The sequence below is a fragment of the Sturnira hondurensis genome, unplaced genomic scaffold (genome assembly GCF_014824575.4).
Source record: "Sturnira hondurensis isolate 20B ecotype Veracruz unplaced genomic scaffold, ASM1482457v3 Scaffold0013537, whole genome shotgun sequence".
Lineage (NCBI taxonomy): Eukaryota > Metazoa > Chordata > Mammalia > Chiroptera > Phyllostomidae > Sturnira > Sturnira hondurensis.
This window is the reverse complement of record NW_028086168.1, coordinates 1,794,099-1,810,358: the sequence shown is the minus strand read 5'-3', so window position 1 is coordinate 1,810,358 and position 16,260 is coordinate 1,794,099. Positions and strand designations below refer to the sequence as shown.

The window sequence follows — 16,260 nt, the reverse complement described above, 5'->3', positions numbered from 1 at the left end:
TGACAAAAACATAGAAATAAATATAAGCTATTTCTAAATCCCAGAAAATCTTGTTGGCTGGGATACAGGCTGTCCAATTTCCAAAACACACAGGGAATGCTCAATAAATGTTACTGTCTGATTGATAGTATTACTTCTGAAGAGTTTTTTCTCTTAACCTAAGCAATTGCTTAATTTTTACTGAAAGTGTGGCTTTCTTTTCTGTATCCCAGCATTTAGATTATTGTACCATTACTATTTCAAACATAATATGCATTCATTAAAAAAACAGTCTGTTTTTCTTGAGTATCTGCAGATCATATTCCAGGATCTTGTGAATATGATCTTATGACTTAAATAATGACCTAGTAGAATTTTGGGATATGGTGTTCTCAAATGATGAAAAGATCTTTCTACAGTAGTTTTTTTTCTCTTTCTTTCTATAAGTGGAAAGTCCTTAAGTTTTTAAGTTGTTCCCCCCACCACCACACTGTTCTTCCTCAATGTACATCCCATGCATGGATTCAAATTAAGTCTTTAAAGGAAGTTCCTGGTGTAGGATAGTCAAACTGGGGACAATGGAGCAGTAATCAGATTCCCACAGTATCCACCTATGCTTTCTGGATGCAGGCAGAGAGCCAGGATTGCATTAAAACTCCTGATCTTGTGGTTGGGACTCCAGGGATTTCCTCATGATTATTTACTAACAACTCTCTACATACGGAACATACATATCTACACATAAGTTCTACTTTCTATCATTTTAATTAGTTATATGAAGGCTTTTAATCCTTTGTGGACAAACCATGAATGACAGACTTTTTGTTGTTTGATAGTCATATAATTTTTTGTCCTCTGTAAAATGATTTCAAATCTATTTGCAACAATCAAAATTCTTATCATTCTTCATAAGAGTTTGATGCAATAAATTCTTTACATTTTAAAAGAGCAAGTGTATAAAAGAAACTAGGACCTTTAAAATGCTTGGAAAACTTACTTTTAAGAGAACTATTTTATTAAATACACACAAATCCTTAAACATATAAATAAAACATTTCACTTTGTAAATCTTAATCTGCTAAGATAACATTTTTAACCCTATCCTCACCAAAACCTTACTGATGATCTCTTCTAAATTACGTTTATCATCTTAATTTCATAATAAATCTTTTACATGTTCATTAAGAGTACCATAACAAGTAATAACTTGTTACATAACTTTATGTAATAAGAATGTAATGGGACAAGTAGGCATATGAAACTTACTTTTCCAAAAGCTGAAAGCTCAACATCATGCATTTATCATCACTTTTAACTATCTGTTAAAGCAATTCAAAATTACATTAAACTTTGATAAGTTCATACTGGATTTAACCAGTTGATCTAACTTATTGATGAAAAACTGCCTAAAACATTCCGTTAGCTATCCCTGACACAACAGGAGCATAATACACTTTGTTCCTTTATTCTCCTACCCCCTTAAGATACAGGAATATTATGTGGTCATATTTCACATCCTGGCCTCAGGTACTTGGGTTTGGAAGACTTAGTTTCTAGTAAGGTTAAAAGACATATCTGTATATTAATTATGATTAAGGACCTAAAAAATTCTCTGTCAATTTTAACTATCAAAACATCCTTTGACAACAATAAAGTTAAAAAAATAAATGAAACATTCTCATACTAAAAAAATCCTTTGGAATAAAAACTATTTCTATTCTTCAAAGATTAAAGAACTGAATATAATGACTAACTGATTTATGTAAGTGATCATATGACTGCTAAAGCTGTAATATTAATGACATTTTGATTCCCAGAAAGACATCTTAAACTTGACCTAAAAGATGTATTAGAATGTCAAAGTTCAAGAGCCTCCTTCCTCATTAAAAAAAAAAAAACATTTAAAGGAATGACCTTACCATTTTCTTTTGCCAGAAAGTAGCTAAAAGATAATAAATTTGCCAGTACTTTCATAAAATAAATGGTGGTGATTCACCTTACCAAATTCTATACCAGTATATATCTGTACATAACTACTTCATCTCTGATAGAATATGGCTTCTTCATAAAATCATGTACACCTAGAACTGTTTTCTTTTTTAACTAATAAATATAATATTTATAAATAAATAAAATATTACTGCCAATAGTATCACATTGAGTTATAACTGCTCTCCATACTGGGACTGGAAAGGGTGCTTGCTGAATTGTTCTGGTTTTCATGGCCCAGTCCAAACCATATAACACTCTGGCTCCAACTAATAGTTTTAAAATAAACAAAAGAAAAAACAGTAACTGTTTAACGCAGTAGGTTCTACATTTATGGAGCTCATAAGATGATTTCCTGGGGAAAGTGAAAAGTCTCAAGACTTTAAATGAACTCTTGGATGCTGGAATCACAGCAAATACAAAAAAAATTAGGAATATGTTGGTAACCTCGAATCTTTCATAAAACTGACCTCACCCTGGGCAAGTAACCATCTCCTGATGCCATTGCTGAAGACAGAACTTCTGGCTGAAAGATCCTTTTCCTGACTCGATTTGGCATGCTATTCTTGGTTAATCATCCCCATTTCTCTCAACATTTCACTTCTCTGACTATAGTGGTCAACATTCACTTTCAGGAAAGATTTTGTTAAGTGATTTGGTTCTTCCAGCCGTCTCCCTCTTTATCCTAGCTAAATCCCCCCAGACCCTTTATCTATCGCCCCTGTTTCACTAAGCTTTTGCTGAACATTAGATACATCCCATGACCTCCAGTGTTCCACTGTCTCGGAACAGACAGATATAAAAACATTGATTGGTGCGTTTGCAAGCTTCTCTAGGCTTGGTATTTAACAGTCATTAGCTCTTCCACTCTTTAAAAACCCACAGAGCAAAATTTAAATTAAAAATTTTTAAATAAAAGACGCTCCCTTTTTAACCTTTAGCCACGCCCACTGCTTCCCCCTTAAGGCTCCACGCGAATCTGCAGGAAACCGGAGGGGCGGGACAGTGACGTCATGACGCCGGTGCGTCGCGGAACGGCGGCGGCTGCGGCGCTGGCGGTGGCTGCGGCAGCGGCGGCATTTGAGTCGACAGTAGCGGCGGCCGCGGGACTGCTGCTCCTCCCAGCATCCTTGGCGCGGCCATTTCAGCCCCATCTTGGCCGAAGGGAGGGAGCTGCAGCCGCCGCTTCAGCAGTTTGAATTTTAGTTTCTTCAGGGTCTGCGGACCGGGCATACCGAGAAGGAGCCGAAGAAGCTACAGCCACTACCACACAACCGGAGCGCCTCCACTCGCCGGCTAGCCGGCCGCCGCCCCTCACTCTCTCAGGAGCTGAGAGGGGAGGCCGGGAGTGCCGCCGCTGCCGCCCGCGGGGGTGGCTCCCCCTGTGAGGGGAGGACCGAGCCGGCTTTCTCCTCCCTCCCCTGGAGCGGGTTTCCGCCAGAGACGCTCGACATGTCCCTGGGGCAGAGCTTCGGCTAGTGCCGGGGAGGGAGGACCGCCTGCCCGCGGACCTTCAACCAGCCCCAGCCCGCGCCTGTTGGCTGAATCAGAAAACCCCGGCTCAGGACTCGCCGCTCCTTCTTTTCAGCGTCCGAGAGCCCGGACCTGACGCCGGCACCAGCCTGAGGAGACCGAGCGGGGCAGCACCGCCCCTCACGCCGCCGCCTCCTCCCCCTCCAACCCCAGCGCCCTCCCACTCCCACCCCCAGCCAAGGCCTGCTGACCGCGCGGAGCGCCGAGCTGGACTGACCACGGCGGCTCGGGGACGGGAGAGGGAAGCAGCTGGACCGCCCCTGGGATCGCTCTCTAGCCTCCACTGAGGGGATTGAATCGAGGCGCCGCCGCTGCGGGAGGCGAAAAAGGAGGAGGTGGAGCAGACGCCGCGCGAGTGAGACGGGGGCAGAGCAGAGACCGACACTGAAGGAAACGGCGCAGAGGATGTCTCACAGAGCGGCGGGCGCCCGGATCAGCCCTTGACTCTCCCTGCGGCGGGCCTCAGACCCCGGCGCGGAATCGGACTTTGTCTTTGGGGGCCCGTGCTCTGCCCTTCCTGGTTTCCAGCAAGTTCACAGAGGAGCCGGAGTGCCTCTCTGCCCTCCAGCCTGCCTCACCATGTCCAAGATGCCGGCCAAGAAGAAGAGCTGCTTCCAGATCACCAGTGTCACCACAGCCCAGGTGGCCACTAGCATCACCGAGGACACCGAGAGCCTGGACGACCCGGACGAGTCACGCACCGAGGATGTCTCCTCTGAGATATTCGACGTGTCTCGGGCCACGGATTATGGCCCTGAGGAGGTCTGCGAGCGTAGCTCCTCCGAAGAGACTCTCAACAATGTTGGGGATGCGGAGACTCCCGGAACGGTCTCCCCAAACCTCCTCCTGGACGGGCAGTTGGCGGCCGCGGTGGCAGCCCCCGCCAACGGAGGAGGAGCCGTTTCGGCCCGGAGCGCGGCTGGGGCTCTGGCCAATACTCTGGCGGCGGCTGCCACCTCAGTCCCCTCCTCGGGAGCACCTGGAGCCCCCCCAGCCGCAGGTTCAACTGCGGGGCCAGGGACTGCAGCCCCATCGCAGCCCCCCACCACTTGTAGTTCCCGTTTTCGCGTGATCAAGCTGGACCACGGGAGCGGGGAGCCCTATAGACGCGGTCGATGGACGTGTATGGAATATTACGAGCGGGATTCCGACAGCAGCGTCCTGACCAGGTCCGGGGATTGCATTAGGCACAGCAATACTTTTGACCAGACTGCGGATCGGGACAGCGGCCTGGGCGCCACCGGAGGGTCGGTGGTGGTAGTAGTAGCCTCCATGCAGGGGGCGCACGGGCCTGACTCGGGAACTGACAGCTCCTTGACTGCTGTGTCACAGCTACCCCCGTCGGAGAAAATGAGCCTGCCCGCTCCGGCCTCACTGCCGCCGCCCGTAGGTGGGGCTGTGGCTCCAGGGTCCGCTCCGATGCCGCGGTTTTCGGGACCGGTTGCCGGTCCGCAGCAAGTGATGGCAGCCCCACAGTCCAGCCAGACCCAGGGAACCAATGGACAGAATGTAACCCTTGCGCAGCCCGCCATGTCCCTGCCTCCGCAGCCTGGCCCGGCTGCCAGCGCTTCTGCGACGCAGCAGCCCCAGCAGTTTTCGTATCCCCAGCCTCAGAATCCGCCGGGGCATTTGCTGCCGGTCCAGCCATCCGGCCCGAGTGAGTACCTGCAGCAGCACGTGGCCGGCCTGCAGCCGCCGAGCCCCGCACAGCCGTCGGCCGCCGGTGCAGCCGGAGCGAGCCCCGCCGCGGCGGCCAACCTTCCGGTGGGCACTGGCCAGAATGCCTCCTTGGGGGCTGCGCAGATCATGAGTTCCTCTTCCCTGCCCAGTGAAGCCGTGGCTCCGGGTCTGGGACCCGCGCCAGGTGGACAGGCCGCACCTTGTCAGCCGGCTGGAGTTCCCCCGGCCGCTCTAGGAGGCGTGGTGCAACCGGGCCTGGTTCCTACCGGGGCCGGGCAACCCCAGTCCGCGCCTCCACCTCATATGGGAGGCAGCGGTGCGCCGTCTGCCGGGCCTGGTGGCCCTCACGCCATGGTGCCCGGAGCTTCAAACGTGCCTGCCACTGTGCCCGCTCCAAGCGTGCCTAGTGTGTCTACCACTTCTGTTACTATGCCAAATGTACCCGCGCCCCTGGTCCAGTCGCAGCAGCTGAGCAGCCATACGCCAGTCAGCAGGAGCGGCAGCATAATCCAGCAAGGGCTGTCCTTAGTGCAAGGTACACCCAGTGCACCAACAAGTCTACCACAGTCTGATTTAAGCCAGTTTCAGACTCAGATCCAGCCTTTAGTCGGGCAAGTTGACGATACTAGAAGAAAATCAGAACCCCTACCTCAACCACCACTTTCTCTCATTGCTGAAAATAAGTCTGTTGTGAAGCCTCCTGTTGCAGATGCCCTGGCAAACCCCCTTCAGTTAACACCTATGAACAGTCTGGCCACCTCTGTATTCAGCATAGCTATTCCTGTTGATGGCGATGAAGACAGGTATGGAAATCTCATTTTACATATTTTATAGGAGTATTTGGACAAACTAGTTTGGGAGTTCTTCGGGAGTTCTTTTTTCAATTTGAGGTTCTTTTGCAGTTTTAAATATAACAGTTTGTGTTTAGTAAAGTTGATTTATCAGTTCGTGGAAAAACATTAGTTTTAGATTGCTGATGGAAAAGTGTGTAATGAGAATTAGTCTTGTCACAGTTGCTTAAAAGGACTAAAGTGGATAGGGAGGCAACATTGTTTATTCCAAAATGATTAATTTTATCTCAATCCTCCCAATTTGGAGGTGGTAGCTGGTAGGTTATGCCCCATAGGATTGTCCCTTTCTTAGATGTCAATCACACTTGAACACTTATGGCAGACTTTTATCAGTGTGAATTTTGAGACAAACAATAGCAGTTTCCTATTCTGAAAAACCAGAAGGCCCTTTAATACGGAAAGGTATCTATCTCCTCCAGTGTATCTGGAAAGGCTGGAGAGATAATGGTGAAATGGCAAATCTGGCTTTGAAGATCATATCTTCATTCAGCCTTTTAATGAAAGAGAATAGAAAGTGAGGACACTTCCTAGTGACTTCTTTTAAGATTTTTTTTAAAGCAAAAGTATCTGAAGATGCTCTTATCTTCCATCAGTCATTGTACTATGGGAAAAGAAGGTATAAGATACTCTTTGACAGTAGTAAAAGGTATAGTTCTTGAAATTAGAGTAGTTTAATAGTAAAAGAGTAAAGTGTCAGCAGTTGGCTCCCTCTACTTAAGGGAAGCTTTTTTTAGTGGTGTAAGTGAAAATTGGTGTATTTCCCATATCAGTTCTACAGTTGATGTTTGTTTGTGGTTTAATGATTCTAAATGGTTTTAAGGAAATGTCACATGCAAATGTGACATAACAAATTCGAAAAATTGATTTGTTACAAAGCTTTAAAATTACATTTAAAGATTACAGAGAAAGTTTCAGGTACTTCATAGGGAGACATTTATTTGCTGAGGTTTTTGTTTTCTGAGGTTGATTTTAGATGTTAAAAGATCAAAGCTGTTTAATGGATTTCTAGAACAATTGGTATGTAGAATACAATGAGATCTGTTAAAGCTTTTTCTTATGCTTCTGGGTTCCTTCACATTCTTTTCTTAACTTTTTGTTTCTGTTTAGCCTTGTATTTTGTATACTTCTGTTGGTTTGAAAAATGCTCACTGAAATTCATCTTCTCTGCTTTTTGTAATTCAAAGTTCACCTTTTTTTGTAGGTGACTTGCTTGTGGGGAGTCTTTCTTCTATTTGAGAACTCTTAGAGACTACCACGTGTCCATAAGTGAGGTCAGCTAGCTAGTCAATTGAGAAATTTTATATTGATGGGACTACTGAGTAAAGAAACTGATTCCACAAGCCACTCAGAAAAAATCCTCTTTTGCTCCCATGTTTCACTTCTCACACATAGGTGCACACACACCTAAAATGCAGTTTGAGTTTAATTGTTCACCTTTGGTAATAGTCAACAGGTGATCGTCCCTTTTTCTAGCTGTTAGAAGCCATTTTTTTTCTGATGGGTTGGTAAATAAGCATTTGCTTACCTCTCTGTTCTGTTGTACAGTGCCCCATATTTCTTAAAGAAATGGTAATTAGTTTTCCAACCCAGTCCCCACACCAATGCACACCTGTGAGTGAAGATTGTATTTTCTCTCTTCACACCTCACTCAGTTTATAGCATATGTAAATTACATTCCCCGTAACTTTAATATGATGATATTACATGAAGCAGAAAGACTTGTTGACAAATAGAAATTCTGGGATGTATTCTTTAGGGTATACTTCAAAGATGCATTTATTTCTCCCTTCTTTATTAAAAGAGTTGATAATCTCAGTCTTACTTCTAAACATGTGAATGTTTGAACTAATGTATCAGTGTTGTTATCAATTGCAATAGTTAATCCAGTGTAGGAATTTTGATGTGCGTGCATTCCTACTTTAAATGTGGCACTATCCCTCCCCCCACCCTGCACCTAATCTTTTAAAATCTGTTGCTTATCAAAGTGTATTTCTAATTTTTGTTATAGTCTTTCATTTTTAATTTACCATACTAGTTTCCAAGATGTAATCTTACACATTTGACTATTTTGTCGCTGGACCAACATACCTGGTGAAGGAATAAATCCATTAAGTAGAAATTATTTTCTTTTTTTTTAATAAGTGGAAAGCCTTTGTAAAAGGTCATTTTAAAGTTGTATGTTTGATATTAAATAACACAGTTTTTCCAGGTGTATGTTTAAATTACTGAGTTGAATACGTTTGAGGGGACGGTAGAACAATTAAAATGATATAATTTTAAAACAATTTGATTAAAATTTGCATACAATTTTAAAATATTTTTATTGAACTTACTGCAATGACATTGGTTAATAAAATTATATAGGTTGCATACAAGTTTATTTACAGTCATTCAAATGTAAAATAAAACATTTGGAGTGAGAAGTCTTGAATAATTAGGACTTAAATTGATGAGCAGGTTGAAACAAATTTCCAATCCTAAGAAAATATTTGTAAATAAGTGTTTGCTTTTAAAAAAAATGTTGAGAAAAGGAAAATGGAAGAGTAACATTAGGTTGACATACTGAAAACTGTCTTGTAAATTTGAACCTAATATAAGGTTCTATATTGGCTCATTTTGAGACCATTTATTTTAAAGAATCAGAAAAGACATTATAGTAATACTTGTATATACTTATATATACAAAGTAAGAAAATGTCTTAAAGTTTTTGTTTAATATTGTCCCTTGGCCATATATTATTAAGTACCATAAAGTTAACGTATTATTTTAGTTTTTCTCATTGGGCATATAGTCAATTGTTGAGATTCATCAAATTGATTTTGTCTAAACTGAGGGTATAGCGATGGTTGAAAATGTAGCTCATAGAAAAATATATAGCCACTTTTACAGTGAACATTACAAAATTTGTTTACCTCCACACTTAACAGACTCCTTTTTGGTAAATGGGGAAGATGCAAAACATTACTGTCCCTTTTTGAAAATGAATGCAGTACAGATAATTTCCTATAGAGGGATGACCAATGTGAACTCTGCAGGCCACATTCCAGGAACTCTTATGAATAGCTACAGTTGTGGACTGTCAACTGCAACCAAATGACTGTTGAAAACCTGATTGTAAGAATCCCTTAGACACAAATATTTCTGTGTCTTATTCATGGTTTTATTTGTGTAGTTTGTTAATTATTACTGATAAAGTATTATAAATTATGAATGGTTTAGTGGTGTGTCCTGGTATGTGCTATAAACACAAGTTTTGTTTGTACAATTATACATATATATGAGATATATGTGTATTGTACATGCATGTAAATATATATCAGGAGGCAGAACTGTCACTCTAGATAGTTAGAGTGCTAAAAGTCTTATGGCATTTTGCCTTTAAAAATAAAACTCCTTGCCCTGGCCAGGTAGTTCAGTTGGTTGGAGCATTCTCCCTATAGGCCAAGATTGTGGGTTCAGTCTCTGGTCAGGGCATATGGAAGAATCAACCAATGAATGCATAAGTAAAGTAGAGCAACAAATTGGTGTTTTCTCTCTCTCTCTCTAAAGTCAATTTTTTAAAAATCTCCTTACTTAAATCTGTATTTCTTGGGAGATTATTTTTCTTTATTTATATCGTGGAGGTAATTTTGCCCTTCCAGCTTTATAGTTGATGTTTAAATCACACACTACATATGATCTTATGCCTATCTAAGTATTTAAGTACTCTTACCACAGATTTTGTAATCAAAGTGTAAAATCCCATGTGTGAGTGACATATTATTTACTATAAAAACTGATGTTGATTTATTCATCAGAGTACCATGTTGATGACCAATATATACTAAGTTAAGGAAATTTTCATATATTTTCAGAAAGATGGCTGATCCAAAACTGTTTGCAATCCCAAAACCAAGAGTTGTATGAGTAGGAATATGGCTTTTTTAAATTCACACTGACATTGTTTAAAATTTTCCGTGAACTAAATCATAGGCTGAACATTGATTTACTTTTTAGAAAATGAATGTGCTTATATGTGTGAGGATAATATATACTCCAAGTAAATATTTTAGTTACCCTTGGTTTTTACTTGTAGGGAAGAGTACTTTTTTTACTTGTAAGGAGAGTATCTTGAACTTAATCGCCTTTATGAGACATAATTTTTTATAGTACTGTTAGTGGGGTATATATGTTTTCTAATCCCTGAGAATAAATGTAATACCAATCTGTTTGACAGCACTAATTTGTAAATAGTAAAGCATGATACTGGATTTATGGATCTGATACTTGCTAATTTAAAGTGAGAGTCTTTCTCTACACCAAAGGATATTGGAAGCAGTCTCTAGTGTCCTCCAGTAAAAAGAGCAGCCCCACCAATCAGATGGTTAAGAAACTACAGTGAAACTCTTTCCCAAAGAATGATTGATAGGGGAATATAAAATGATCTAGACTTTTCTTTCCTACATTGGCAACATTTGGGGGGACTGTGGGGGAAGAGTGGTGGCAGATAACCAAGACACAGAAAATATAGTGAAATGACATGAAATACAGTCTCAGAAGGAATAGAAACACCTGTTACTAGTGAGGAACCGTGGTCTAATTCCTGCTTCTAATGATCCTTTAACCAGTGTATATTTCCTTTTCTGAACAGATACTGTTTATTTCTGAAATACATTACTCTTTAAACACTTGAGAATGAGGAAAAGAGGCTTCACATAAACAGGTCTGGTTAAATGTACCCTGAATGATGATGTTCCCTAAGTAATTTCTTATTAATGGAAAGAACAGATTTTAATAAGAAAGCTTTATAATCGATAGTATTAAAAGAATGTATTTAACAAAATTTGCAATAAATCATTTACTTTTTTTTAACACTAAATCAGTGGGCTTGTGATTTGAGGCTGCCCTTTATATGGTATAATATGAATTACTGCATCCACAAAGAATATGCATACCTGAATAATTATTGATTGTTGTGATTTAGGTGTTTCAATTCTTAAACATACCAAATTACTCAATATTTGTTATATTCCTTATCTTAATTCTTAAGACATAAATTGGGAATCTCCCATAAAGATTTAGAAATAATAGTATTAGTATCCAGTTTGTATCAATACCTGCCTTCCATGATATATTTTAATGTGTATACTTCAAATTTGACTGGTAATATTAAAGGTATATTGATTGTCTAATTTACCTGTAAAAAGTATGTACATAATTTCTACTTCTAAATCAGGTGAATTAAATTTCACCTATGCTACTCTGGATTATTTACCTCTCAAATTTAGTGCTCCAAATCAAATATAAGTCTTAGTTTTCTTTGTACCCAAGCTAATGTATGTTTAAAAGAATGAACTCTCATCAAGCTGTACATTTACATATGATGGTTATGTGAAAATTCTGCAGGTCATTGTGTTAATTTTAATGTTTACCTAGTACACAGATTATTAGTAAATGTCTTGCCCAAATAAACTAATCAGATTAGGTAAGACACAAGTGAAGTCAAAATTTTAAATTGTGCAAAGCCTCCTTTCCCCCCTTTTGCTAAAATTTGACTGAAGATTATTGATGTATAGAAGAGAACTGATTAATGTGTTGACTATTGTACTTACTGCTCGTGTATTTTAAGTGTTATTTTTAATGTTTAGGCTACCCCTCTTCACTTTTTACACAAGTAAATTAAATGAAGGATACCCAAAGCAAAATTTAAAGCAAACTAGTTTCTAAAGTAGAATTAGAATTCACTTTTACTAAATGGTTTTGTAAGTTAAACCAAAACAAATTCTTGCTTAGTATCTGGCCTACCTAGCCTTTGAAAACAAAAACAAAAAGAAGATGGAGGCTGATGTTCAAAGAAAATCAATGGTATGTTTAATTATGCATTAGCATATTATATGACTGACCATTACAGACAATGAAGTCAGACATGCCTGGGACCAAATCCAACTTTGCTGCATATTTGAGGTATTTGTCCTTGAGCTACTTATTTAGCCCTCTAAGCCTCTCATTTCCCTATATGAAAAATGGGGATAATACCTCCCTTTGAGAGTTTGAGAGAATTAAATGAGTTATGCAAATAATTTGTGAACAATCTGTACACAACATAAGGTGCAGTATGTATGGCAAGCATATATCATACAACCTCAGTATTTCAGTGTCCAAACTGCTCTCCTATGTCACCCCTTGACATGCTACAAATCATACCATAAGTCTTCAGTTTTGATCTGAAAGTGTAATTTTATGGTATGGATATAATCAGAAAAGAAGACATTATTGCAGGCTGGAAAGTCTTGGTGTAGTAAGAAGTAAACAAATTATGTTCTGATCCTGGCTCTTGTACCACTTAGTTGGTTTCTTTGGTCAAGTCATTTAACTTCTTTCAGTTTTCCTCATTGGTAACATTAGAATTTGAGACTTAATAAGATTTTAAAGTTCCCTATATATTAGTTCATACATTTAGACATGTTTCATAAGAGAGCTGCCAACTTAAGCCTTTCCCTTGCCGTGCCCTTTTCTTACCGCCAGACTATTGTGTGCCCCCAAATGAAATTTACAAATACACGGTAAGTAGGTTGAATACCCAAGAAAACATTTAAAGCCACAGCATGTCAGTCATTCAACTAGCTTTGTGCTGAGTAGTAAGTATTGGGATACAGAAATAGGACTATCCTTAAAGATCTTGGGCTGTATGAAAATAATTTGAAAATAGAAGGCGCTAATGGGAACAGTTCAGGATATCCATATGTCAAACTGGTATGGGGAGAAAGTAGTTAAACTGATCTTCCCTTCAAGTTAATTTTGTTCTCTGCATAGGTAATGCATTTATAACGTTAAAAAATTTTGAATGTACAATAGTATAAATTGAAAGCCTCACTGACACCTCTTTCCTCCAGCCACCCAGTTTGCATCCTTAGAAGCAACCCATTATTGTGCATTCTTCTGAAGCTAACTCTTGAACTATCTTAAAAGGGTCATTCATATTAAGGCACTAATAAAAGAAGGGGATGATTTTCCAAGTAGAGGGAGAAGGCAGTTTGTATAAGAATGGAAGAGTGAAAATATGTCACATTTGGGAAATGATGTGATTAATTTGACAGGAACCAGAGCAAAGGGCTTAAATGTCATGGTAAGAAATTGAGATTTTTATCTTTGGTGTATAGTTGCTGTTAAAGGCGGTTTTTTTGAAGCCTTAATTTTAAAGTAGTACATATCTTGGAACCATTACAGTATACTTTTCATTGAATATTCTACTTGTAATTAAAATCTTGTGATAAAATTTTGTATAAGGAAATCCTGGGGGAACTCTGGCTCCCAGAACTCAGGATTCCCATCCAATAAAAAGTACTAAATAGCTTGGTATACCTAACTGTAGCTTAAGTATTCTGTTTGCTTTAAATAGCTTGTTTGCCTCAATATTACCTTAAAAATGATTAAATATTTTGGTGCATGTTAAGGTAGTCTACCAAAGATTGATTTTTGGTACAGCAGAACTTTAAAAACTGTAACCCACCCTACATTAACCACAAACCAAGCTTGTGTTAAGCCCTATGCATACATAATCTGATTTACCTTTTAAGCAACTCTAAGGAAGTGTTTTTATCCCCTCTTTATAAATGAAAGAAACTGAGGCTCTGAGGACTCACATAGTTATTAAGTGACAAAGCATAGATTCAGACTCAGGCATTCTGCTCCCAAAGCCAGTGCTCTCGGAAATTGCCAGAGTTTATTTTATTACTTTGCTGACTGTAAAATAGGAGGAAGGAAAACCTGTAGTCACTGATCTGTTTCTATTGTAACCCTTTACTTAAAGGATATTTTTAATCATTTTAAATCCCTAGATGATAATATTGGAGATGTCCCTTGTTGTTTTCTGCTTATTGTATTTCCCTGGTTTTATTTTGAGATCTCTAAAGTTGAGGTTTGAAAGAGAAGAAATTTGCATATTTCAGGGGTCATGTATGTACCTTAACCTTAAAACTTTGATGATTTTTGTAGCTTAGTTTCGATGTACAGTATACATGGGGTTTTTTTTCCTCTCTGTTATAGTTACCCTGCAAAGATAGACATATGTCACATTTGCATCAACTTTATGATGTATTACTTTCATGTACTTGGAAACTAACATGACAGACTATGTAGTATATAAAGTCAGGGAGAAAAGAATATACTTTATTCATTGGTTTTGAAAAATAGGCTGGTCAGTATTCACAAATGGCTCTTTTGAAGTTCTGGATCAGCTAGGTTTCACAGACTTGACTCCTTTAATCTGTGCCTGTTAATCAGTGTTTTGAGACTAATTACTGTTACAATTTGCTAAAAATCTTTTAGTTTATTTATAACAGCTCAGCTAAAGTATGGAAGAAACCAGAGATTTCATACTTTATACAACTGTCTTTATCCTTGCAATATGCACTGTTTAAATTTTTCCCTAGTGCATAGATTATGTAACTCCATATAGTTTTTTCATTTTTAATATATGTAGAAACTGATTGTTGACTGCAAACTTTTGCAACCTAAGTGTATTTGTTCTGACATTTAGGTCCATTTATAGTATTTTATTTCACAGGTTCCTTTCTCACCCCAAGAAAAATGACTAACTGCAGATAAGATCTTTTTTCACTTCTACATTTGACTTATGAGAACATTTCATTAATAGTCTATGCTGTAAAAATACTGGAATTTTGTAACTTAAATCATATGACTTCCTTTAAAACAGATTTATTTGGCATACAAAGTTGATTCAAATTAAATATACATGTATATGTTTTTCTAAAGTCAGGATCTGAAGTTCTTTTAAAGAATGCCATCCTTATAAATATATTGTAAATACTACTTAATGAATCTTAAATTTCAGACTTGCAGAATAACTTCCAAGTTTATTCTTTGTTACTCTCTTGTATTTACTACCTCTCTTTTCAAGTCATTCTGTTTACTTTAAATCCATGGTCTCCAAACAGACCTGTGTGAATAGCATACTTGTTCCCATATGGTCCTGGGTACGCCTTGTAAAAAAGCCAGGTTCAGTTTTCATTGGTTCAGTTGCCTTTCATTTAATTTGGCAGACCTATTCTAAGTACAGTGAAAAAAAGAGGCCTAACAAATATATCTTGAGAGGATACAAGCTGTTAAATAAACAGCAGTTAGCAGCCTCTTAATCCTTTCCTGATATTAGTATGTCTAATCAGTGCTTTTCATTGCCTTAAACCCAGTCAAGAGAAAAGTAAAGGGTTAAAAAAATAGAAAGGAGTTGAAGTAGGACAAGCAAAGAAAAGTACACATACTGTAGACTTATTATTAATCAAACCTTAGCTTTGGTGACACTCTGGCATCTAGTTTTGGATCATCTAAGAGATGCCCTACTGGTTAAAAATGTCTCTTACAAATGTGTTTTAAAAATTAAGTAGTTAACACCATGGATCTTAATTTTATATTTGAAACCATCAATTCCATTATTTGTTTTTGAGACTCTCTTAAGGTACCTGTTAGGGTCTCAGAATTGTCATACTGTATCTGAACCTCATTTTGATGATAAAATAATAGCTATTATTTACATTGAACATTTTTGAACATTGACTCTGTTTCAGGAGCTTAACATATAGTCTTAGTTCTTGAACCACCCTACAGGGGTAGATAATAATATCATTATTTAACTGATAAAGTGACAGCCTAGAGAGGTTAAATTTTAACTCTGCTATATGTTTAGCATAGTAGTTTAAGAGCATGAACTTTGGGACGAGATTGCAACCTACTAACTCTGTGATGTAAGGCTTCTATCTGACCCGTTTCATTGTCTGCGTGATTGTAATAGTAATAGCACCTACCTCTTAGGGCAGTTGTAGAATTGAGTTAATGAGTATAAAACACTTAGAGTAGTGTCTGGTATATACTAAGCACATATATTCTTAGCTGTGTTACTCTGCTACAGCATGGACCAAGAATTTTAAAAGTGGTGTTTCAAGTTTTTGTTAGTTCCCTAACATACAGGTTGGGGTTGGGAGAGACTTTGGAAATATGCTGAGCTAGAGGGGAACTGTTAGCAGGTTTGTCAAAAGTTTAGTCCCCTGAGAAGCCACTCCTGAGATGTGAGGTGAATCATGCTTCCTGGGAGCTTGCCCAGATGAGCTCATCAGTTAAGATTCTATGGTTATAGCCCTAGGGAAAGTGTCACCAGGGACTAGTAGAAATGGAAGATAATTAGGTACATAAGCTATTACCCCTTAAAGCGGCACACTACTAATTCTAGAAATT

The 16,260-nt window shown here is 39.1% G+C and overlaps 1 protein-coding gene across 5 annotated transcripts in view; it reads left to right on the top strand.

Annotated features, from left to right (window-relative positions):
* Positions 1-3,053: 3,053 nt before the first annotated feature.
* Positions 3,054-16,260, top strand: part of TSC22D2 (TSC22 domain family member 2) — a 52,281-nt gene continuing 39,074 nt past the window's right edge. For 2 of the 5 annotated variants that reach the window (XR_005068756.1, XR_005068757.1), the window contains exon 1: positions 3,054-5,984. Coding sequence is in view for 3 of the 5 variants with exons in the window: in XM_037061826.1 (XP_036917721.1) it covers positions 4,081-5,984; positions 7,234-7,237 (1,908 nt within the window). In the remaining 2 variants the exon portion in view is untranslated. Of the gene's footprint in view, positions 5,985-7,233; positions 8,294-16,260 lie in introns of those variants that run through there. The other 3 variants (XM_037061826.1, XM_037061824.1, XM_037061825.1) reach the window with 3 other exon arrangements.